The following is a 25,120-nucleotide window of genomic DNA, read 5'->3' as shown; positions in this document are numbered from 1 at the left end:
GATAGTTTTCATGGCTACTGTGGTGCTGGGGAGAAGGGGTTTGGTATGAGGCCAAGTTAAAATGCCACAGGCACTATCTTTCTTACTAAGGTTCAGCATTTTTTCTTGATTAAATACTCCCCATATTTTTTTATATTGTCTCAAGCCTTTGTTTAATTGCCAGAATCTGAAAAAGTTGGTATGAAACTTTCTTGCCAGTGTTTCCTTCCTTTTATAGAGAATATTTACAGAGGTTTCCATCCATCATTCAAGAAGTCTCAACCCCAGCAGAGTTTTCATTGTGGAAACCTTTAAGCTGTATTAAAAATTGTATTGAAATGTAAATGGCCAATAATATACAAAAGAATTAAAAAATCGAGAACTCACACAACCAGATATTCAGATTTCTTACAAAACTGCAATAATTTAGGTATTTTTATTTTGTTACAAAATCAAACAGGTAAGTAAGCATATTTAACAATATAAAGACTCAGAAACATGAGAAAATTGTTATACTCCCAGTTATATTTTGTTACAGAAAAGGGTGCAGATAAAAATCAGTCAAGAGAAGAAGGATGTAAGGTAAAGTCCAGGAGGGTTCCAATGTGGAGCTTCCAGCTGAACAAATAATGTAATTGCTTATAAAACTTTTGCAATCATGGTATTATTTCCACTTTGTAAATAATACAGATACCGGAAGGACGCTAAACTCATGTGTTTTAACTCGACATCTCAAGCTTACAAATGTATGTTGTTTCAGATCCACAACTGGCTGATTGAAGGTCAGGTGAAAGGAACGTTACACAGTTGTACATGGGATTTGATGGCTCTGTTATCCTGCAATGTGTAAAAATGCATAAATCCATTATATTTTGTGTGGTAATCCATAAAACAATGGCATTTTCCATGCAACAATAATAGACATGTTGTAAAAATGGGTAATGACATTTCTCATAAAATATTAGTAATAATTACTACGAACAGTGAGCACTTCATTCTTAGTATTTCCATCAACATTTCATGTCATTAATTTTCATTTTCTCTCTACATGCCTATAATTCAATCCAGTCACATTTATTAATATTACTGATCTAAATTTTTCTTTTTCGTATTTTTCTTCTTCTATATAACATCATTCCGAAGAACTTACTTTTGCTTTAAAGGCGAGCCATTTATCCATAACCAGGAATGATCACTGCTTTCACGAGACAGTCCAATCCATGAATAAGATGATAGAATGTCCATAAACTTCTATGGTAAATAAAAATTCTGTTTTAATAACCATTATATTTTTATCACTTAAAAACATGCCTGTACTGTTTTCTTTTACTTCATCTTTAATTTCAAAACAAGATATAAGTGCTAGATTCTAACACTAAAAATATATTAAAGTTGAAAATCACATTTCGTATTGTCACAAACTCTCACAAATGTCTTCGCTTTTCATTCAAAAATAACTAAGTAGTAATACTTAATAGTCTCATTCTCCTAGTTTTACTAAAAACAAAAAGTTTAATTTTATGTAACTAAATACTTGCCAGTATTCAATAAATTAGCATAACAAAAAAGCCACACCCACTGCCATTGATTCAATTCCCACTCACAGGGACTCCATAGGACAGAATAGAACTGCCCCATTGGGTTTCCAAGGATGTAATCTTTACAGAAGCAGACTGGACAACTTTCTCCAATGAAAAACTCTCTTAGTAAGGATTTAAATAAGTCTCCAGATATTATTCCATTCTTCCCCGTAAAAAAGTGTTTTTTTCTACTGTGTTTCTCAGAGTTTGGTTTTGTAAAGGAAATTAAAGGGCTGCCAATAAGGAGATAAATGGCACGGAAGAACAAAATTTGTTTTTCTGGGCCCCACGTCTTTCTTTAACTAGACTACTCCTGATTTTACCAGTTTTTATATTGGTAGAAGGTGTAATTTAGAAAGACAGTGACACACATACACACAGACACATATACCGAATGAGAGAAATAGAAAGAATCCACTACTTAGTGAAACTGTAATTTCAGATATAAAGGGGAAATGAATACAGTCTCACATGCAGGAAAACTAAAAGAATTTGTCAACAGCAAACCTACTCATTACAACTGCCTAAGAAAGTTCTTCAAATAGGAAAGAAATGAATAAGAAAGAATGTTGAAGCATCAGAAGGAAGAAAGAACAATGGAAAGTGCAGAAATATGAGTACATACAATAGAATATTCTTACCCTCATGAGTGTTCTGAATCATATATAATGGTTTAAACAAACATTATGATGCTGTCTGCAAATCAATTCAGTAACATTTAAAAGTGGAGAAGTTTCCATTGCTCTTGAGTTCATTCCGACCCATAGTGACCTTATAGGACAGAGTAGAACTGCCCCATAGAGTTTCAAAGTGTACAAATCTTTACAGAAGCAGATTGGCACATCTGTCTCCCTGTGGATTGGCTGGTGGGATAGAGCTGCTGGCTTTTCCATTAGCAGCCCAGCGCTTTAGCATTGTGCATCCAGGAATTTTACTGGGAGTGAGATTTCCACACTTTACTAAAAATGTAAAACACTAATACCAGTAGACCTTGAAAAGTTTCTTTTGCGTATTAAAATAGCCAGATCAATCACTAAGGAAACAACACAAAGAAATAGAGTAAAACCCACTGTAAACAAATAAAATAAAATCCTAAAAATGTTCAAATTACCCAAAAGTAGGCAAAAGAACAAGAGAAAAAAAGAACCAGAAGAAACAACCTGAAAAAATAAATAAATAAAATCGCAAACTTAAGCGCTGGTTTTGATCTTATACTGTAGTGCTACAGGATGTTACCACTTGTAGAAGATGTGTGAAAAATACACAGAGTCTCTCTGCATTATTTCTTAAACTGCATCTGAGTTTACTATTATGTCAAAATAAAATTAAATTTTTTAAAAAACTTAATGATACTTGCAACAGCTAATAACATTCATTTGAAATTGGGATGAAATAATCTTGAGACCGCTCCTGCAAAAGACTGACAATCTAAGCCACGCGCTATGCTCTACTTTATAAGCCTAACTGCTGAACATTTTGGAAGATTATTTCTCTTCCATTATGCCATTTTCAAGCTATGTCACTGAAACATCTTCTAATCAAAAAATATATAGATTTTGGTTCTTTGTTTTTGTTAGGTACTGTTGAGTCAGTTTGGACTCTTAGCAACAGTATTTACAAGGGAAGGAAACACTGCCCAGTTGCACCATCCTCACAGTCATTGTTATGCCAGACAATTGTTGCAGCCACTATTTCAATCCATCTCATTGCGGATCTTCCCCTTTCCCATTTCTCCTCTGCTTTAACAAGCATCGTGTCCTAATCCGACAACTGATCCCTCCTGATAATGTGTCCAAAACCAAAGAATGTGAGATGAAGTCTCGCCATCCTTGCTTCTAAGGAGCATTCTGGCTGTACCACTTCCAACACAGATACGTTCATTCTTCTGGCAGTCCATGGTACATTCAATATACTTTGCCAACAGTGTAATTAGCCCTAAATTCTTGTCTGGGCTTCCTTACTCATTGTCCATCTTTCACATGTATATGAGGCAATTGAAAATACTATGGCATGAGTCTGGCACCTTAGTCCTCTAAGTGACATCTTTGCTTTTTGACCCTTTAAAAAGAGGTCTTTTGCAGCAGATTTGCCTAATGCAATACGCCTTTTGATGGCTTTACTGCTGCTTCCATTGGCACTGATGGTGGATCCAATTAAAATGAAATCCTTTACAACTTCAGTCTTTTCTCCATTTATCCTGGTGTTGGTTATGGGTCCAGTCGGGAGGATTTTTACTTTCTTTACGTTGAGGTGTAATTTATACTGAAGGCTGTGGTCTTTGATCGTCATCAGTAAGTTCTTCAGCCCTCTTGCCTAAAGCAAGCAAGACTGTGTCATCTGCATATCACAGGTTGTTAATGAGTCTTCCTTCAATCCTGACACTGCATTCTTCTTCATATTCTCCAGCTTCTTGGATTATTTGCTCAGTATACAGATTAAATAGGTACGGAGAAAGGATAGAACCCTGATGTACACCTTTTCTGATTTTACCCACGCAGCTGCCCCTTGTTTTGTTCGAATGATTGCCTCTTACTCTGTGTAGAGGCTTTGCATGAGCACAATGAAGTGTTCTGGAATCCCCATTCTTCACAATTTTATGTATAATTTGTTATGATTCATACACTCAAATGCCTTTGCATCATCAATAAAACACAGGTAAATATCTGTCTGGTGTTCTCTGTTTTCAGCCCAGACCCATCTGACATCAGCAGTGATATCCCTTGTTCCACATCCTCTTAGTCATCTAGTGCTACTATAACAGAAATACCGAAAGTGTGTAGGTTTAACAAAACGAAATTTATTTTCTAACAGTTTAGCAGGCTAGAATTCTAAATTCAGGATGCCAGCTCTAGGGGAAGACTATCTTCCCATCAGTCTGGTGGAAAATCCTTGTCTCTTTAGCTCCTTACATGATTCCTTGGAGATCTCCATGTGGATTGGCATCAATCCTCCAGATTTCTGCTTTCTGGCTTACTCATTCAAAGTCTTTTATATCTCCAAAGAGATTGACTCAAGATGCACTGTGTACTAATGGTGTCTCATTAACATAACAAAGACAACCCATTCCCAAAAGGGATTATAACCACAGGCATAGAGGTTAAGATTTACAACACATGTTATGTGGTGACACAATTCAATAAACAACATTCCACCGTTTGGTCCCCCCAAATTCATGTCTTTGACACATGCAAAACACATTCTCCCCAAAGGTCTTAATCATCCTTCTGAATCATCTTAATCAAATACGGGTGAGACTTTAGGCATATTCCATCTAGGGGTTAAATTCCTCTTAAATTCCTCATCTGTGAATGTATGAAATCTAGACTACAAATTATATTCTTCCAAAATACAATGGTAGAACAAGCACAAGGTAGACATTTCCATTACAAATGGGAGAAATTGAAGGGAAAGAAGGAATAAAACCCAGAGCAAGCAAGTCCAAAATCCAGCAGAACAATTTGCATTAGCTCTCAACGCTTGAAAATAACCCTCTATTCTCCAGGACCACGTAGGCAAGGGCACTGCCCTCCAGACTCTGGGTATTGGCCACACCCTTTGTATTTGAGTAGAGCCCCCTCAGCCCTGGGCTTCAACTCCACCTTCCAGGCCAACTGCGATGGCAACTCTGCTCCCTTGGTTTTGTGTCGCCCCATTCTCCTTGTCCATCTGAGGGGCAACCCAAATGCTTGGGCCCAGCAGGCCCAATTATTCTGACCCTTGGGCATGAAAGCCTCACCCCTGCAACTTTGTGCAGTAACCCCACCCTCCTGGCAAACCTTAACAGCAGCCCCAAAATCTGGAAACAATCTGGCAAAGATCCTACTCTTTGAAACCTTGGAAGTGTAGTCATGCCCATTGAATCCAAAAAGGCCATGCTTCTAGTGCTCCATCCAACAGTTCTGCTGAATTCTGAGCTGCTCTAGGGATGATCTTCTTTTCTTGCAGGATAACAAATGTAGCTACTTTGACCTGTTTCTTGCCTGTTAAATTCCAAGAGGCAGACACCTTTCTTTGCTTTTGTTCATTCTCTGTCCCTTCAGTGATGGCTTTTATTCTGTGGTAGTTAGACCCATCTGTCACAGTCTTCATCTCTTTAACCAGAGATTGAGTGGTCTCATCCTTGGTGATATCTTAGGACAAGTGTCCTTAGTGTGTACAACAGAATTTTCAAATCTTTCAGTTCATTTTTAAGTCTGCCTCTTTCCATTCACATTTTCCTGTAAGTGGCAAGGAGAAACCATACAACCCCTTTAAAATCTTGCTTGTAATTCTCCTCAGATATCCATGTTCATCACTTAAAAGTTCTACCATCTGCCAAATATTTGAACATAATTCAGACAAGTTCTTTGTCACTGCAAAAAAGTATTGCCCTTCCTTTATTGTCTAATTGTGTTTTCATCATTTTCTTGAAAGCCTCAAGAGAAGCACATTTAACATCCACATCTCTGGCAACATTCTGTTGGTGCTGTCATATGTATATTCTAGGGTGGTAGAGAGTTTTACACAGTTCTCCTCACTTCTTTCTGAGCCCTTACCAGAATTGCCTCTGACATCCATAATTCTACAAATGGTCTTTTAAGGCAATCTAGGTTTTTGCTGTTAGGCACCTTAAAAATCTTTCAGTCCCAAGTGGCATCTGGGGTATTAAACGCTAGCAAACAGCCACCTAAGATACTTCAATTGGTCTCAACCCACCTGTATCAAAGGAAAATGAAGAACACCAAGGACACAAGGCGATTATGAGCCCAAGAGACAGAAAGGGACACATGAACCAGTGACTACATCATCCTGAGACCAGAAGAACTAGATGGTTCCCGGCTACAACCAATGCCTGCCCTGACAGGGAACACAACAGAGAACCCCTGAGGGAGCAGGAGGGCAGTGGGATGCAGACCCCAAATTCTCATAAGACCAGACTTAATGGTCTGACTGAGACTAGAGGGACCCCAGTGGTCATGGCCCCCAGACCTTCTGTTGGCCCAGGACAGGAACCATTCCCAAAGCCAGTTCCTCAGACATGGATTGGACTGGACAATGGTTTGGAGAGGGGTGTTGGTGAGGAGTGAGCTTCTTGGATCAGGTGGACACTTTAGACTATGTTGGCATCTCCTGCCTAGAGAGGAGATGAGAGGGTGGAGGGGGTTAGAAGCTGGCAAAATGGACATGAAAAGAGAGAGTGGAGGGAGAAAGTGGGCAGTCTTATTAGGGGCAGAGTAATTGGGAGTGTGTAGCAAGGTGTATATGGGTTTTTGTGTGAGAGACGACTTGACTTGTAAACTTTCACTTAGAGCACAACAAAAATTATTAAAAAAAAAATCTTTCATTCTCTACCCACTACCCAATTCTTAAACCACTTCCACATTTTAAGAATTTGTTAGAGCAGTACCCCCGTTTCTCAGTACCAAATTCCCTTAGTTATCTACTGCTGCTGTACCAGAAATATCACAAGTGGGTGGGCTTTAACCCACAGAAGTTTATTTTCTCAGAGTTTAGGAGTCTAGATATCCTGAATATAAAGAATTAATAGGAAGCTTTAGTAATTTTGCCGATGTGATATTGATGCAAGAAAAAATAGAAAAGTGAAACCTAGTATTGACCAGGAATATATCCACACACACACAAATGTACATCAAATATCCTTGATTTATGACAAAGGTGGCCAAGAAAGCAATGGAAAAATGATTATTTTTACTATGAATTATGCTCACTCAATTAGGTAACGATGTAGAAAAGTATAAACTTCTATCAGCATCACAAAAATTAAATTCCAATAGATCATGCATCTGGACCAATTATCATAACTGGGCCAATAAGTAATGTCATGATAAACAGATAAAATATTGAAGTTGTCAAGGATTTCCTTGTATTTGGATCTTCAATCAATGCCCATGGAAGCAGCAGTCGGGAAATCAAAGGACGCGTTACATGGGACAAATCTCATGCAAAAGACTTCCTTAAAAGTGTTAAAAAGGAAACATATCACTTTAAGAACGAAAGGGCACATGACTCAAGCATTTTCAATTGCCTCATGTGTACGAGAAAGCTGGACAATAAAGAAGGAAGACCAAAGTTGAATTGAGGCCTTTAAATTTTGGTGCTGGAGAGGAATATTAAATATACCACAGACAGTCGGAAGAATATACCACAGTCAGAAGAACAAATCTGTCTTGGATGGAGTATAGCCAGAATGCTCATTAGAAGCAAGGAGGGCACGGCTTTGTTTCACAGACTTAAACATGTTATCAGAAGGGACCTCCCGGAGAAGGACATCATGCTTGGTAAAGTAGAAGGTCAGTGAAAAAGAGGAAGATCCTCAATGAGATGGATTGGCACAGTGACTACAACAAAGGACTCAAGCATAACAAATACTGTGAGGATGACACAGGACCAGGCAGTGTTTCTTTCTGTTCTACATAGGGTCTCTATGAGTCGAACTGACTCTGCGGCACCTAACAATACACTTAAACAATGCCTAAGTAATAGGTACCCATTTTCAGAAAAAAATTAAAAAATAAAGAGAAAATGTAAAACCTACATATTAATTTAGTAGATTATGTATTTTGAAATTTGGTTATTTACTGAAAGAACTCCAACATAAGCACTAACACAGTAAATGAGAAATCAAACTATGTTAAAATTAATAAATTCTATTCATTAAAAAACTCCAACATGGAAGTAAATATGTAAGCCACAGAGAAAAATGAGTCAGAATCAACTCCATGGCAGCTGGTTAGGTTTTTTTGTTTTGAAATTTTTTTTTTTTTTTTGAGTGGCTTTACTTATGTAACAGCAGTGAAAATGAACGAACTCCAACAAACTGCAACAGTAAGGATCAATTGCACAAATATCAAACGTGAGTGAAAGGAGATAGACTCAAAAATGCACACTGTATGACTCCATCTGCATAAAGTTCAAAAACTCAGGATAGCGGTTTGGGAAGAAGGAGAAATGATAAGAACAGACACAGGGGCAGAGCTAATGGAGGGAAGAGGCTAGCATTTTCTGTTTCTTGACATGATTTGTAATGACATGGGTATATTAATTTTGTGGTTAGTCTTCATAATTTTGATATATTTAGATTTATTTATTTATGGTTAAAAGAAACAACAAAGTTTACTTTAGGAAAAAAGTGTATAGAAGCATTGTTTTTCATAAATAGCAAGAACTAGAAAGAAACAAATGTACATTAAAAAAAAAAAACATTAATGGTATAATATATAAATAAAGCATTGTCAATTCAAACAATGGAGCACTGTGTAGCCTTAAAAGTAAAACGCAGTTTTCGGCAAATCAATCTTAGAAGAAACGCAATCAGAATGCTCCTTAAAAGCAAGAGTGGTGAGACTTTGGCTTGCTTACTTCAGACATGTCATCAGGAAAGACCAATCACTAGAAAAGGACATCTCGTTTGATAAAGAAGAGGGTCAGTGAAAATTAAAAAAATGTTCAGGGAGATGAATGGACCCCAATGGACTCAAACCTACCAATGATCATTAAGATGGCACAGGACCAGACAACTTCTTGTTTTGTTGTACGTAAGGTGTCCATGAATCAGAGCAATTAACAACATGGACAAAAATATGGATGAATCCTAAAAACACAATATCAACTGAAATATGTAAGACACTAAACACCTCATAGAGTATAATTCTATTAATATAAGTTTTCTAAGTAGGCAAGTCTTCATTCTTTAAGATACATAGGAAACATATGGCATGTTTATCAATGTATCTTGATAAATACTTGTTATTGACTCATATATATTTTGTATACATTTCTTTTTTATGTTATACCTTTTAATAAAATATTTCAAATATTTGAAATCTTACCATTTCTTCTTCATTATCTATATAAATCAGATTAGATTTTTTAGAAGCACAGGCCATCTGACTCTCAGTCCAGGTTTTTTTATCACTACTAACATAATAGCAATTGTTGGAATAGGATAACCAGTCTTCTGGACAATGGCCACAGTGATATGCTGAAAAAAGAATATGAATTACTATCCAGAAACAATTTGAAATAAAGAATATAAATTAGTTGACATATTTGCATAAGCATAAGCACATACCTACATAACATATATGCCATCTCATTCACTTACATACACATATACATATGAAAAAACTCACACACGCACAGAAAGGGTCAATCTCCCATCCTCTAATTTATGTACCATTAAAAACCAAAAAAATAAAATATCTATCCTATACATGTCCTGAAAATCACTGAACAACACTACTTTATTGGAATAGTACAATTATTTATTTCTTATCATATTATGCTGTGGTTGTTAGGTGCTGTCAAGTCGATTTTTAACTCATAACAACCCCATGAGACACAGTAGAACTTTCCCATGGGATTTTCGATGCAAAACCCTGGTGGTGCAGTGGTTAAGACCTCAGCTGCTAAGCAAAAGGTCTGCAGTTCAAATCCACCAGCTCCTCCTTGAAATCCCTATGGGCAGTTCCACTCTGTCCTGTAGGGTCACTATGAATTGGAATCCACTCGACCAAAATGAGTTTTTTTGGTTTTGTTTAATTATTACAGGATGAGAAGAAAATTTGAGGCAATTGTTAAAAGAAGGGTATAGTGATTTTGAAAGAATATTTCTTCTAATTTTTGAATAAAAAGGATTTCCTCACGTGATGCTATGTTTTTGAAGGTTAAAAAAAATATGTTATTACTTCTTTAGGAACTAAAATAGAGAAGAAATACAATCTCAATTATAAAGCCACAGTGGTGCAGTGGTTAATAGCTTGGCTGCTAACCAAAAGGTCAGCAGTTCAAATTCACCAGCTGCTCCCTGGAAACCCTGTGAGGGCAGTTTTACTCTGTTCTATAGGGTCCATATGAGTCGGAATTGACTCGATGTCAAAGAGTTTGATTTTGGTTTATATCAGAACTTTTAAAATTATTACATACCTTTCTGGGTTCTGTTCACTTCCAGTATTCCAATAGCTAGAAAAACTGTAGTAATTATTATAGAGATTAATATTTCTGTAATAAATCATAATAACCTGATTTTCCTAGTTTGAAATGTGTATATTATTTAAAATTGTAATAACATATATTAAAAGTATTTTATCAACAAAGATTAATAAAGTTATGATGGCTTTTGGATACATATTTGGACAGCCAAATGGAGAAATTTTACCACCTCCTACAGTATTCGATTTAACTACCTGAAAATATTAATTTGTATTCTTCGATAGTTATTTTCACCCTCTCAATGTAAGTCTTTGAGATGTGACCAAAACACACACATATGTATATACACATACCCACACAATATACACATTTAGAATTAAAAACATATAGTCTCTACAACTATTCTGTTATTCATGCATTTGAAAAATTCAGAATAATTTTTCCACTTTTAGTCCACATTGATGAAGCATTATTTACTAAGATTAAAAACTTGACAAGCATATCACACAAATGCATATATTGAAATGAGAATTCTATTCCATAATATTATGAAATATACAGAGGAACTTTCAAACCTCTAAAGTGAATATTCCCTTATAAACTTTTAAAAAGTTAGAAGTAGTAATAACTATGACTGTCACGGTTATTACACTGGCCGTCAAGACAATGCAGGTGATTCCCAGAAGCCCAGCAGCGAGCTTCCCTGGAGGAGATGGGAGATATGCAGAGAGAGAAATGGAAACACTGAGAAATGACAGATGGAGCCAAAGTTTAGAATGTTTACATACAAGAGAACCCAGATACACAAGGAATCATACGCATAAATACTGGACATCGAATCCACATTCTCCATTGTAATTTTTCTCTCAGAATATACCATTGCACTTTCAGCAAAATAATAGCCCAGGAGTTGTTTATCAAAGGCTACAAATTTCAACAATGTCTGAATAGAATTAATCTGCAGATTTCATAGTAGAATACGATTATCTGTACTTTAGGTCCGACACTCAAAAAATTAAAAATAGAGAGCCTACCCCCTTCATCTGACTAACCTTGCTCCATGTCTTCATTTTCACTCTTTCCCCACATCTCTGCCCTAGAACTACACATCCTAGTGCAGTTATATTGAGAACGGATTAAATGATTTACCTTTGCAGCAGAAATTCTTGTCATTCTTCTGAAGATCCTGGGAAGCACTATGAAGGTTTAATTCCACATAAGTTATTTCCTGCTCAGTGATTGAAATGGAGCTATCAGTGTCTGTAGGTTTGATTTGCTGCCTCTTTGTGTTCTTGGCCAGATTCCCTTCTGAGTAGGTTACTCTTTGATTATTCATCTCTGCAGCTGAGGGGTGTCAAGGTCTGTGCTCTCTGAAAAACTCTGTTTAGGGAGGGTCTGCGTGCTGTATATATGCCAAGATCTAACTAGGTGGGGATGGAGAGTAGGTATCAGTGCTCACTTTGCAGCTGAGAATCTAAAGTCCTGTTTCCAACTTACATAAGAGCTTACAAAAATGTTTCGTGGTGGAATAAGTAATTTTTTAAAGATATTCTGAGTTCGATAAAATATTTTTGACTGCAGTAAAAAAGCAATAAATTATTGAAGAATAAAAGCCAAAACATCAAACTCATTGCCATCGAGTTGATTCTGACTCTAATGACCTTATTGGTCAAAGTAGAACTGCCCCATATGGTTTCCACGGAGTGCCTGGCTAATTTGAACTGCCGACCTTTTCGTTAGTAGCCATAGCTCTTAACACCATTTCCAATGAAGAAGTTCATAAATAAGAATATCCTAACTTAATAAAAGTCATAGTCCACAGAAATATTTTAAACCATTATAATACCTGGATTAAAAATTAAAATACTGTATCAATTAAAAAAAGATGCATCAGTTTATGACAATTTTGTAATACAATAATTGCACTTAATTACCTTGGTTTAGTAACTTATGTTTATTTATTAGAAGGAGATGAATTGCTGTTATGTGATCTTTTTCTTACTAATGAATGGGTGGGCAGTGCTGAGAAATCATTACATATTTAAGAAAATATATGTCAGAATACCTACATGACACAATGAACTTATCAACAACATAAAGAATATTGGAAACACCATTTTAGACATTTTAAAAATATATTTCTTATACAAAAATTATTTGCAATTGATTTAATTGCTAAAGTATGAGATGACAAAGTAATAAATAAAAGTGCATACTGTTTATGGAAGAACACTGTTGGTTCAAACTTCCAGAAAGATCATATGGTTGTCACAGTCTGTGTGGGCTCCTTCACTTGTGTAAGTAATTGGTGTAATTCAGTAATGTCATTTAATAATTTTCCCTTTGGATTCTGGAGCCAGGGAGATCAAGAATTCTGGTTTTGAAACTTATAATGTGTGACCATTATAAAGGTAATTAATGTCTAACCAAAAAAAAACCTAGTGCTAGTGATCAAATATTCTAATCTAAAATGGGGATAATGATACATAAAATGTAATACGTATAAGTGTGTAACTCTCAACCTTGCAATTGTCAGCTCTGAATAGATAATAACTATTCCAATTATTATTTTTGCTGTAGTTTCTTGTTATTGCTTCAGATTGATATCAGGTAGAAATTGCAAAATGACTCATTAGACACCATTCTCTTATATCAGTGTGATTTTTTCTAGTGTTTTTTTCAATTAATCGAAGTTTTTTTGATCTTTATTATTAACTTTAGATTAACATTTTATGGAAGCTACCTCATCCTCCTTTTTTTTAAAAAAGCTCTGTGTACCTAATCTAACTAAGTGAATGAGGAATTATGACTGGCCTTGCATTGTTCAATTAATGTGTGTATGTGTGTGTGTTTAAGAATCTAGCTATAAACCCTGGGCTAAGCATAAAATATTACATCATCATACACAAAGACACTCATTGAACCAATTATAAAATCCAAAAGTCATTGTTCATTGCCGTGATGCTTAGGGGATTTCACATTAAATTACGTTGATGAACAAACTCAAATATGTGCATGTGTGTGTGTAATTGACTAATTCTCCATCTATAATAATTTGAGTAAATTAAGAAATACTCCAACATATTTCATATTTCAGGCTTACTTTTTAGCCTAGACTCCATTGTTCTTCTTTGAGTCTGTCGTATATTAATAGCACCTCAGTGCATCATGCACAGCATGTATAACCTCCCATTAAAGAGGTGAGCTAGAAGACAGAGAGGAGAGCAGTGGTACATACCTTCTCTCAGTCAGAAAGTCATGCATCCATTAATGGCAAGGTCTCGTTAATATCCTACAGGTGCCAACTATGCCTGGATAGTAGAAACTGAAATCTAAAGACATAAATCCTGTAAAAGCACAAAGATTATCTGTGCTCTTCACAGACTGTCCTGTGAGGGCTCAGAGAGAGGCAAGAGATGAAAAGGTAGATGGCTTATCAATGTGTTATTTAATGTTTGAGCAGGAGTTCTTCCCACCTGGGCTACTCTGAAGTCAGTTTATCTCATCACCCACTGCCAGAACATAGGAAAGGTTGAGCTCCTATTGAAATGACAAAGTAGATCTTTAAACATGTCATATGGCTTGTCCTTTTAAAGTGTTTTTGATAAGTCATTCACATATTCTACAGGATTTTGCATTTAGAGGCACTGGATTCTCCTTTTCTACATACTGCGCCCAGAGGTGCCTTAGAGGGCAGGCCTGGCAATCTGCTTCTGAAAGGTTGCAGCCTTGAAAACTCTATGGAGCAGTTCTACTCTGAACCCACGGGGTCGCCGTGAGTCAGAATGGACTTGATGGCAACTAACGACAACTATGTTGTCGTAACTAAATTAATAATCTTATATGTGTATATGTGTATGTGCATGCATGTTTTTCTAAGTATTGAGAATTAATTTATTTGTATTTATGATACTTTGTTTAATTTTTAAAATCTATGTAATCTGTTTCCTGTTTTTCTATTACACAGTTTATATCATTGAAAACAAGAAGCTATACACTAAGGATACCAAATAATGTAAAGTTCACTACTCTTTTTAAACTGAAGTTATTATGTTTCCTATTCCTCAAACATTCACAGTGGTAAGAATGGAGGTCATGCATGGGCTCAGCAACATGGAATCTGTTAACAAGGTTGACTTGGTTAGAGCCACTGCTGAGTCCCCAGTCTTTCAGCAGCGGAGACCAACTGTGAGACCTTAATGTGGTACCATTCCTCAAGTGATCAACCAGCAACCTGGTGGGAGATTGTTTACACTGTGTTGTTTCCATCATGGAAAGGGCAGCATTTTGTTCTTACCGAAGTAGACACTCTGGATGTGGATTTGCCTTCCCTGAATGTGATACTTCTCTGGACATACAGAATGCCTTATCCACCATCATGGTATCCCACACAGAATCACCTCAGATCAAGGGGTTTGCTTCACAGCAAATGAAGTGCAGCAATGGGCACATGGAATTCAAGGTGTTACCATGTTCCCCATCATCCTGAAGCAGCTGGCTTGATAGAAAGATGGAATGGCCTTCTAAAGATGCAATTACAGTGCCAGCTTTGTGGCAATATAATGTTAGAGGTCTGACTGTAATTGTTTCAGTGGTGCTGTGGAGAAGCAAGTTTTGGAAGTCTGATACCGCTCTGCCTATTAAACAGAGCCCTCACATATCCACAACAGGGATCTGAAGGCTGAGGCTCCATCCACCCCAACTAGCCACCCACGAAAGAGGTCTGAGGATATTTGTGCATACCAGTCTTTACAGGCATAAGCACTGGGTGCCTAAGGTACAGCTACAGAGCCCATGCACCAGAGCACTCTACAGAACAGAAACTCTCCTTCCTCACTGACACTTGGGGAAAGGCTATCAGCACCCTGCCCTCCTCAGACTGTGACCCCCTGCTGCTACCAGAAACAAGCACATACAACTATCACCACTACTCCTCTACAATAGTAGGTGAGCGCCTATACCATACAATAGGTAACTGACTATCAGGACACCTGAACTGAATCTATACAAGAATAGTGAATGGACTCACAGGTTTATATACCTGGTAAAGCTCTAACCATCTGGTACCAGGATATCAGTGCTTCAAAGGCTCCAATAATCAAATTAGCACACTCTAGCAAGAAGATAGGACACAGTGAGCAGATATAAAATAAATAATTACAGTAACATATAGATAGCTCAAGACTGCAGCCGATATCAAATCACATAAAGAAGCAGACCGTGATTGCTTCAACAAACTCCCAAAACAGAGAATCAAGGACCCTCCCAGTTGAAGATGTATTCCTGGAATTGCCAGATGCGGAATACAAAAGATTAATATACGGAACGCTTCAAGACATCAGGAACTACATCACAAATGAGGTCAGGCAAAATACAGAAAAAGCCGAGGAACACACACAAAAAGCAGTTGAAGAAATTAAAAAGATTATTCAAGAACATAGTGAAAAATTTAATAAGTTACAAGATCCAAACAGAGACAGCATTCAGGTATTCAAAAGTTTAACAATAAAATTACAAAATTAGGCAACTCAGTAGGAAGTCAGAGGAGCAGAATTGAAGAACTGGAATGCAGAATTGGGGAGATGGAGGATAAAGCACTTGGCATCAATATATGTGAAGAAAAAACAGATAAAAGAATTAAAAAAAATGAAGAAACCCTAAGAATCATGTGGGACTCTATCAAGAATAACTTGCGAGTGATTGGAATACCAGAACAGGGAGGGATAACAGAAAATACAGAGAGAATAGTTGAAGACTTACTAGCTGAAAACTTCCCCAACTTCGTGAAAGATGAAAGGATATCTATCCAAGATGCTTATCAAACCCAATGCACGGCAGATCCCAAAGAAAGTCACCAAGATATATTATCATCAAGCTTGCCAAAACCAAAGATAAAGAGGAAATTTTAAGAGCAGCCAGGGATAAGTGAAAAGTCACCAACAAAAGAGAGTCAATAAGAATAAGTTTGGACTACTTGGCAGAAACCATGCAGGCAAGAAGGCAATGGGATGACATATTTAGAGGATTGAAGGAGAAAAATTGCCAGCCAAGAATCATATAACCAGCAAAACTGTCTCTCAAATATTAAGGTGAAATTAAGTCATTTACAGATAAACACAAGCTTCGGGAATTTGCAAAAACCAAACCAAAACTATAAGAAATACTAAAGGGAATAACTGGTTATAAAATCAATAATATCAGATATCAATGCAACGCTAGGACACAGAACAAAGCATCCAGATATCAACTTAGACAGGGAAACCACAAAAATAAAATAAGATAAAAAAAGAAAACACTCAATACAGGGAATCAGTGATGTCATCATGTAAAAGATGACAATAATCAGTAAAGAGGGAATAAATAAAGTAGGCATAGATCTTCCATATGGAGAGGAAATCAAGGCAATATAGGGAGATACAAATTAGGTTTATACTTAGGAAAATAGGGGTAAATATTAAGGTAACCACAAAGAAGATAAACTATCCCACAGTTCAAAATAAAAAGCAAAATAAACGTAAAGACTCAGCAAAACAAATCCAACTACAACGTAAAAAAGAATCACACAATTTACAAAGAAAAACTTCTCAGCACAAAAAGGTAAGTGGAAAAATGAAACTGTCAACAACACACAAAAAAAGGCATCAAAATGACAGCACTAAACTCATACCAATCCATAATTAAGCTGAAAGTAAATGGACTAAATCACCAATAAAGAGACACAGAGTTGCAGAATGGGTTAAAAAAAAAAAAAAGATCCAACTATATGCTGTCTACAAGCAACACACCTTAGACTCAGAGACACAAACAAACTAAAGCAAAAGAATGGAAAAAAAAATATCAAGCAAACAACAATCAAAAAAAAAAGCAGGAGTGGCAATATTAATTTCTAATGAAATAGACTTTAAAGTTAAATCTACTGCAAAAGATACAGAAGGACATTATATAATGATTAAAGGGAAAACTTACTAAGAGGATATAACCATATTAAATATTTATGCATCCAAAGACAGTGCTGCAAGATACATAAAACAAACAGCACTGAAAAGTGAGATAAACAGCTACACAATTACAGTAGGAGATTTCAACACATCACTTTCAGTGAAGGACAGGAAATCCAGAAAGAAACTCAATAAAGACACAGAAGATCTAAATGCCACAATCAACCAACTTAACCTCACAGACATAAACAGAACACTCCACCCAACTTTATACTTTATACTGCAAAGTATACTTTCTTTTCTAGTGCACAGGGAACATTCTCTAGAATAGACCAAATAATAGGTCATAAAGCAAGCCTTTGGAGAATCCAAAACATCTAAATATTACAATGCATTATCTCTGACCATAAGGCCATAAAAGGGGAAATCAATAACAGGAAAAAGAGGGAAAAGAAATCAAACACTTGGAAACTGAACAACCCCGCCTCAAAAAACTCTGGGTTATAGAAGACATTAAGGATGGAATAAAGAAATTCATAGAATCCAATGAGAATGAAAACACTTCCTATCAGAACCTTTGGGACACAGTGAAAGCAGTGCTCAGAGGTCAATTTATATCAATGAATGCACACATACGTAAAGAAGGAAGGGTCAAAATAAGAGAACTATCCCTACAACTTGAACAAATAGAAAGAGAGCAACAAAAGGAACCCTCAGGCACCAGAAGAAAGCAAATAATAAATATTAGAGCAGAATTAAGTGAATCAGAGAACAGGAAAACAATTGAAAGAATTAACAAGTCCAAAAGCTGGTTCTTTGACAAAATCAACAAAATTGATAAACCATTGGCCAAAATGACAAAGGAAACGCAGGAGAGGAAGCAAATAACCCAAATAAGAAATGAGATGGGCGATATTACAACAGACCCAATGAAATTAAAAGAATCGTATCAGATTGCTATGAAAAACCATACTCTAACCAATTTGAAAACCTAGAAGAAATGGATGAATTCCTAGAAAAGCACTTCCTAAGTAAACTAACAGAGGTATCAGAGATAGAACAACTAAATAGACCCATAACAAAGAAGAGATTGATAAGGTAATCAAAAAACTCCCGATTTAAAAAAAAAAAAAAAAAAGCCCTGAATGAGTCACTGCAGAGTTCCACCAGACATTCAGAGAAGAGTTACCTCCACTACTACTAAAGGTATTTCAGAGCATAGAAAACGATGGAATACTCCCAAACTCATTCTCTGAAGCCACCATCTCCCTGATACCAAAACCAGGTAAAGACACCACAAGAAAAGAAAATTACAGACTTATATCCCTCATGAACACAGATGCACAAATCCTCAGTAAAATCTAGCCAATAGAATTCAACAACACATCAAAAAAATAATTCACCGTGACCAAGTGGGATTCATACCAAGCATGCAGGGATGGTTCAACAATAGAAAAACAATTAATGTAATCCATCACATAAATAAAACAAAAGACAAGGACCATTTGATTTTATTAATTGATGCAGAGAAGGCATTTGACAAAGTTTAACACCCATTCATGATAAAAACTCTCAGCAAAATAGGAATAGAAAGAGAATTCCTCAACATACTAAAGGGAATTTATACAAAGCCAATAGCAAACATAATCCTAAATGCAGAGAGCCTGAAAGCATTCCCCTTGAGATCAGGAACCAGACAAGGATGCCCTTTATCACTACTCATATTCAACATTGTGCTGGAGGCCCTAGCCAGAACAATTAGGCTAGATAAAGAAATAAAGGGCATCCAGATTGGTAAGGAAGAAGTAAAAGTATCTCTATTTGCAGATGACGTGATCTTATACACAGAAAACCCTAAAGAATCCTCAAGGAAGCTACTGAAACTAATAGAAGAGTTCAGCAGAATATCAGGATACAAGACAAACATACAAAAATCAGTTGGATTCCTCTACCCCAACAAAAAAGAACACCGAGGAGGAAATCACCAAATCAATACCAATTACAGAAACCCCCACTAAGATACAATACTTAGGAATAAATCTTAACAGAGATGTAAAAGACCTATACAAAGAAAACTAGAAGGCGCTGCTGCAAGAAACCAAAAGAGACCTACATAAGTGGAAAAACAGACCTTGCTGATGGATAGGAAGACTCTATGTGGTAAAAATGTCTATTCTACCAAAAGCAGTTTATAGATACAATGCAATTCCGATCCAAATTCCAATGACATTCTTTTAATGAGATGGAGAAACAAATCACCCTATGGAAGGGCAAGAGACCCTGGATAAATAAAGCATTACTGAAAAAGAACAAAGTGGGAGACCTCACTCTATCTGATTTTAGAACCTATTACACCACCACAGTAGTGTAAACAGCCTGGTACTGGTACAACAACAAAAACATAGACTAATGGAACAGAATTTAGAATACAGGCATAACTCCATCCATGTATGAGCAGCTGATATTTGACAAAGGCCCAAAGTCAGTTAATTGGGGAAAAGACAGTCTTTTTAACAAATGATGCTGGCATAACTGGATATCCATCTGCAAAAAAAGACCCATACCTCACACCATGCACAAAAACAAACTCATAATGGATCAAAGACCTAAATATAAAATCTAAAATGATAAAGATCATGGAAGAAAAAATAGGGACAACATTAGGAGCCCTAATGCATGACATAAATAGTATACAAAACATTACTAAAAATGCAGAAGAGAAATCAGATAACTGGGGGCTTCTAAAAATCAAACACCTATGCTCATCCAAAGACTCACCAAAAGAGTAAAAAGACCACCTACAGACCAGAAAAAGTTTTTAGCTATGACATTTCCAATCAGCGCCTGAGCTCTAAAATCTAGATGATATTGCAAAAACTCAACTATAAAATGAAAAAGAACCCAATTAAAAAATGGGCAAAGGTTATGAACAGGCACTTCACTAAAGAAGACTTTCAGGCTGCTAACAAATACATGAGGAAATGCTCATGATCATTAGCCATCAAAAACCAACCAAAAACCAAACCTGTTGCCATTGAGTTGATTCTGACTCATAGCTACCGTATAGGACAAAGTAGAACTGCCTTATATAGTTTCCAAGGAGCACCAGGTGGATTCTAACTGTCAGCCTTTTGGTTAGCAGCTGTAGCACTTAACCACTATGCTACCAGGGTTTCCCATTAGCCATTAGAGAAATGCAAATCAAAACTACGATGAGATTCCATCTCACTCCCACAAGGCTGGCATTAATCCAGAAAACACAAAATAAGAAATGTTGGAGAGGCCGTGGAGTAACTGGAACACTTATATACTGCTGATAGGAATGTAAAATGGTAAAGCCACTTTGGAAATCGATTTGGTGCTTCCTTAAAAGACTAGAAATAGAACTACCATACTATCCTGCAATCCCACTCCTTGGAATGTATCCTAGAGCAATAAGAGCTTTTACACGAACAGATACATGTATACCCATGTTCATTGCAGCACTGTTTACAGTAGCAAAAAGTTGGAGGCAACCAAGGTGCACATCAATGGAAGAATGGATAAATAAATTATGGTGTATTCACACAATGGAATACTATGCATCGATAAAGAACAATCCGTGAAACATTTCATAACATGGAGAAATCTAAAAGACATTATGCTGAGTGAAATTAGTCAGTTGCAAAAGGACAGATATTATATGAGACCACTATTACAAGAACTGGAGAAATAGTTTAAACAGAGAAGAAAATATTCTCTGATTGTTACAAGAGGAGGGAGAGGGGGAGGAAGGGAGAGAGGTTTTCACTAATTAGATAGTAGATAAGTTTTATTTTAGTTGAAGGGAAAGACAACACACAATACAGGCGAGGTCAACACAACTGTACTAAACCAAGGTAAAGAAGTTTCCGGAATAAACTGAAAGTTTCAAAGACCAGCAAAGCAGGGGCGGGAGTTTGGGAATATCTAAGTCAATTGGCATAATAAAATCTATTAAGAAAACGTTCTGCATCCCACTTTGGAGAGTGGCTTTTGGGGTCTCTAACACTAGCAAGCAACCATCTAAGATGCATCAATTGGTCTTAACCCACCTGGACCAAAAAGAATGTAGAACACCAAAGACACAAGGTAACTATAAGCCTAAGAGACAGAAAGGACCACATAAACCAGAGACTACATCAGCCTGAAACCAGAAGAACTAGATGGTGCCTGGCCACAAGCAATGACTGCCCCGACAGGCAACACAACAGAGAATCCCTGAGTGAGCAGGAGAGCAGTGCGATGCAGATGCCAAATTCTCATAAAAATACCAGACTTAATGCTCAGACTGGGGCTAGAAGGACCCTGGAGGTCATGGGCACCAGACCCTCTGTTAGCCCAATACAGTAACCATACCTGGGGTGAAGTCTTCAAACAGGGATTGGGCTGGGATATGGGATAGGAAATGTTAGTGGTGAAGAATGGTCTTGGATCAAGTAGACACATGAGAGTGTATTGGCACTGCCTGTCTGGAGGGAGGATAAGAGGACGGGGGGGTGGACCAGAAGCTGCCCAAATGGATATAAAGAGAGAGAGTGGAGGGAAGAAGTGTGTTGTCTCATTAGTAGGAGAGCAATTAGGAGTGTATAGCAAGATGTGTATGAATTCCTGTATGAGAGACTGAATTAATTTGTAAACTTTCATTTAAAGCGCAACAAAAATTAATTTTAAAAAAAGAGAGAGAATGAAAACGCATCATACCAAAACCCTTAGGACACAGCAAAGGCAGTCCTCAGAGGTCAATTAATAGAAAACATGCACACTTAAAAAAAGGGACAAAATCAAAACATTAGCTACATAACCTGAACAAATAGAAAGAGAACAGCAAAAGAAGCCCACAGCCACCAGAAGAAAAACATATAAATATATATAACTTAAGAATAAATAAATATTTCATTCTTAAATAGCTTATGTTAACCTGCAGTTACGTGTCTAAATCTGAGTTATTTCCTCTACTATTTGTTAATGAAGACTTAAATAATTGTAGTTTTATAATTGTTCATGTATTGCTTTTTTCTAGTTATAAAATATAGAAATTCTCAAAAAATATTAATTTGGAGGAGAAAGTTGAACTACCTCTAAATCCCATCCACACTAAAACATTGAAAGAGCTTATGAAATTCTAGGAGAAACAATTTTATGAGAAATCGAATATAAATAGTTATAATAATTAAATTTTTACAGTAATGAATAATGTGAAAGTTACTATACAGAGCCCCTCAGCTTGCTTACAAAGTGAGTGTTACACACCGGACATATTATAGACATCGATTAGTGTAACTGAGCAAAAGTATCAGATTAATAAAAACAATAATTTCAGGGCTCTGGATATTGATCAAAGTCAAATAATTTGAAAAAGATTTATTCTTGGAAAGCTGCTAAGGGCTGAAGTAAGAATTGCACACATCTGCAGTCTTCCTGCCCAGGCTGCTCCCATTCCCTTCCCCACCCCAGCTCAGTGAGAACAACTGCAGATTTTACAGCATGGGGCAGGCTGCAAAAGTCAGCAGTGTGACTGCCAGAGGGGATAGATTTGATGCAGGTGAAAGGTGGGCATAAAAACCCAGCTTTTCCAGCTTGAAGTACTGAAATCTATGAGAAATGAATGAGTAAAACCCACAAATTCATTGTGGTCTCCATGGATTGAGCGGAGTACCAGTCATAAATGTAACAGAAAGATCCTAAAAATGAGAGTCCAATAAAATGGGTGACATTCACTCTGTATATATTCTTGGCTGACTGAATAAATATTGCATTTTCAGGGGATTCCTAGGAGTTCCCAATAAAAAGTAAAAGTCAATGGAGATTTCAGAACTTGCTGCAAAATTATGAGCACTTTCCAACACAAGCACACAAACACAGACACACACACACACAATCCAGACATCAAATGACAGAGGGAGGGAGTCCTATAGAGCTGAAGTCTTTGAATACGACCTCTACTTAAATTATTGACTAATGACAAAGCTATGCAGGCACAAGGAAAACTCCTAGGAAGCCAGGCTAAAAAATAACACATAACAGAAAATATAATAGAAAATTGGCAAAGGACCTGAGTAGTCACTTCATCAAAACAGAAATACAAATGACCAACAAGTATGTGAAAAGTTGTTAAAAGTCACTAGTTGTTAATGAAATGCAAATCAAAACCACAATAAGCTATCACTTCATACCTACTAAGATGGTGCTCATTTAAAAAAGGAAAAACAACAGGTATTGCTCAGGATGTGGAGAAAAAGGAAACCTCATCAATTGCTGGTGGGATTGTCAAATGGTACAATTACTGTGGAAAACAATTTGGTGGTTCCTCAAAAAAGTTAAACATAGAATTACCATCTGATCTAACAATTTCACTGCTAGGTATATACATAAAAGAATTGAAAGCAGAAATGCAATCAGATACTTGCACACCAGTGTTCATTGCAGCACTATTCATAAAAGATGGAAACAAACTGAATGTCCATCAACAGATGAATGGATAACTAAAATGGGGTACATACAAACAATGGAATATTACTCAACCGTAAAGAGAGGTGAAGTCCTGAAACATTGCCACAATACAGATGATCCCTGAAAACATAAAGCTGAAAGATATCAGTCAGAAAATGACAAATATTGTACGATTCTGCATATGTGAAATTTCTAGAATAGGCAACTGTATAGAGACCAACGATTATTGTAGATTACGCATGTTTAGAGGCAAGAGGAAGAGAAGGGAAAAGTGGGATTGCCATGCTTAGGGAACACTGAATTTCTGTTTAGGGTGATAAGGAAACTTGGGAATGGATAATGGTGATTGTTGTACAACATAATAAAAGTAATTAATATCACTGAATTGTACATATAAAGAATGTTGAAATGGCAAATGTTTTCTTACAAATATATTTACCACAATAAAAAATATATAATGAAAGCAATCAGGGAGAAACCATGTATTATTCCTGCTTCTGTTTCTCTGGTGGAACCTTGACTAATACAATGAACTAAGCAAGGTTGCTGAAAACAAGGACAAAATACAAAAATACATAAATTTAGTGTGCTTTATTAGCAGCATCCCCCACGTGTCTGTCAGTTTGTCGTACTGTGGGGGATTGCGTGTTGCTGTGATGCTGGAAGCTATGCCAGGGGTATTCAGAAACCAGCAGGGCCACCCATGGAGGACAGGTTTCAGCTGAGCTTCCAGACTAAGGCAGGCTAGGAAGAAGGACCCGGCGGTCTACTTCTGAAAAGAATCAGCAAGTGAAAACCTTATGAATAGCAGCAGAACATTCTGATATAGTGCTGGAAGATGAGCCCCCAGGTTGGAAGGCCCTCCAAAGATGACTGGGGAAGAGCTGCCTCCTCAAAGTAGAATTGACCTTAATGACATGGATGGAATAAAGCTTTTGGAACCTTCATTTGCTGATGTGGAACTACTCAAAATGAGAAGAAACAGCTGCAAACATTCTTTAATAATAGAAACCTGGAATGTATGAAGTATGAATCTAGGAAAATTGGAAATCGCCAAAAGTGAAATGGAATGCATAAACATCACTATCCTAGGCATCAGTGAGCTGAAATGGACTGGTATTGGCCATTTTAAATCTGAAATTATATAGTCTACTTTACTATGCTAGGATTTATAACTTGAAGAGGAATAGTGTTGCATTCATCATCAAAAAGAACGCTTCA

General features: G+C 36.7%; 1 protein-coding gene across 2 annotated transcripts in view; it reads right to left on the bottom strand.

The window, feature by feature from the left end:
* Nucleotides 1–282: 282 nt before the first annotated feature.
* Nucleotides 283–25,120, bottom strand: part of LOC111749144 (NKG2-A/NKG2-B type II integral membrane protein-like) — a 74,500-nt gene continuing 49,662 nt past the window's right edge. Inside the window, exons 6-9 of one of the 2 annotated variants that reach the window (XM_064284598.1) lie at nt 10,485–10,529; nt 9,389–9,540; nt 1,130–1,230; nt 283–816 (exon numbers count right to left, since the gene is read on the bottom strand). In XM_064284598.1, the coding sequence (XP_064140668.1) occupies nt 699–816; nt 1,130–1,230; nt 9,389–9,540; nt 10,485–10,529 (416 nt within the window). In that variant the 3' untranslated portion in view covers nt 283–698. The remainder of the gene's footprint in view (nt 817–1,129; nt 1,231–9,388; nt 9,541–10,484; nt 10,530–25,120) is intronic. The other variant, XM_064284599.1, reaches the window with a different exon arrangement.

The sequence above is a fragment of the Loxodonta africana genome, chromosome 4, assembly GCF_030014295.1.
Source record: "Loxodonta africana isolate mLoxAfr1 chromosome 4, mLoxAfr1.hap2, whole genome shotgun sequence".
Lineage (NCBI taxonomy): Eukaryota > Metazoa > Chordata > Mammalia > Proboscidea > Elephantidae > Loxodonta > Loxodonta africana.
The sequence above is the reverse complement of the archived record's forward strand: the minus strand, read 5'-3'. Positions and strand labels throughout refer to the sequence as shown.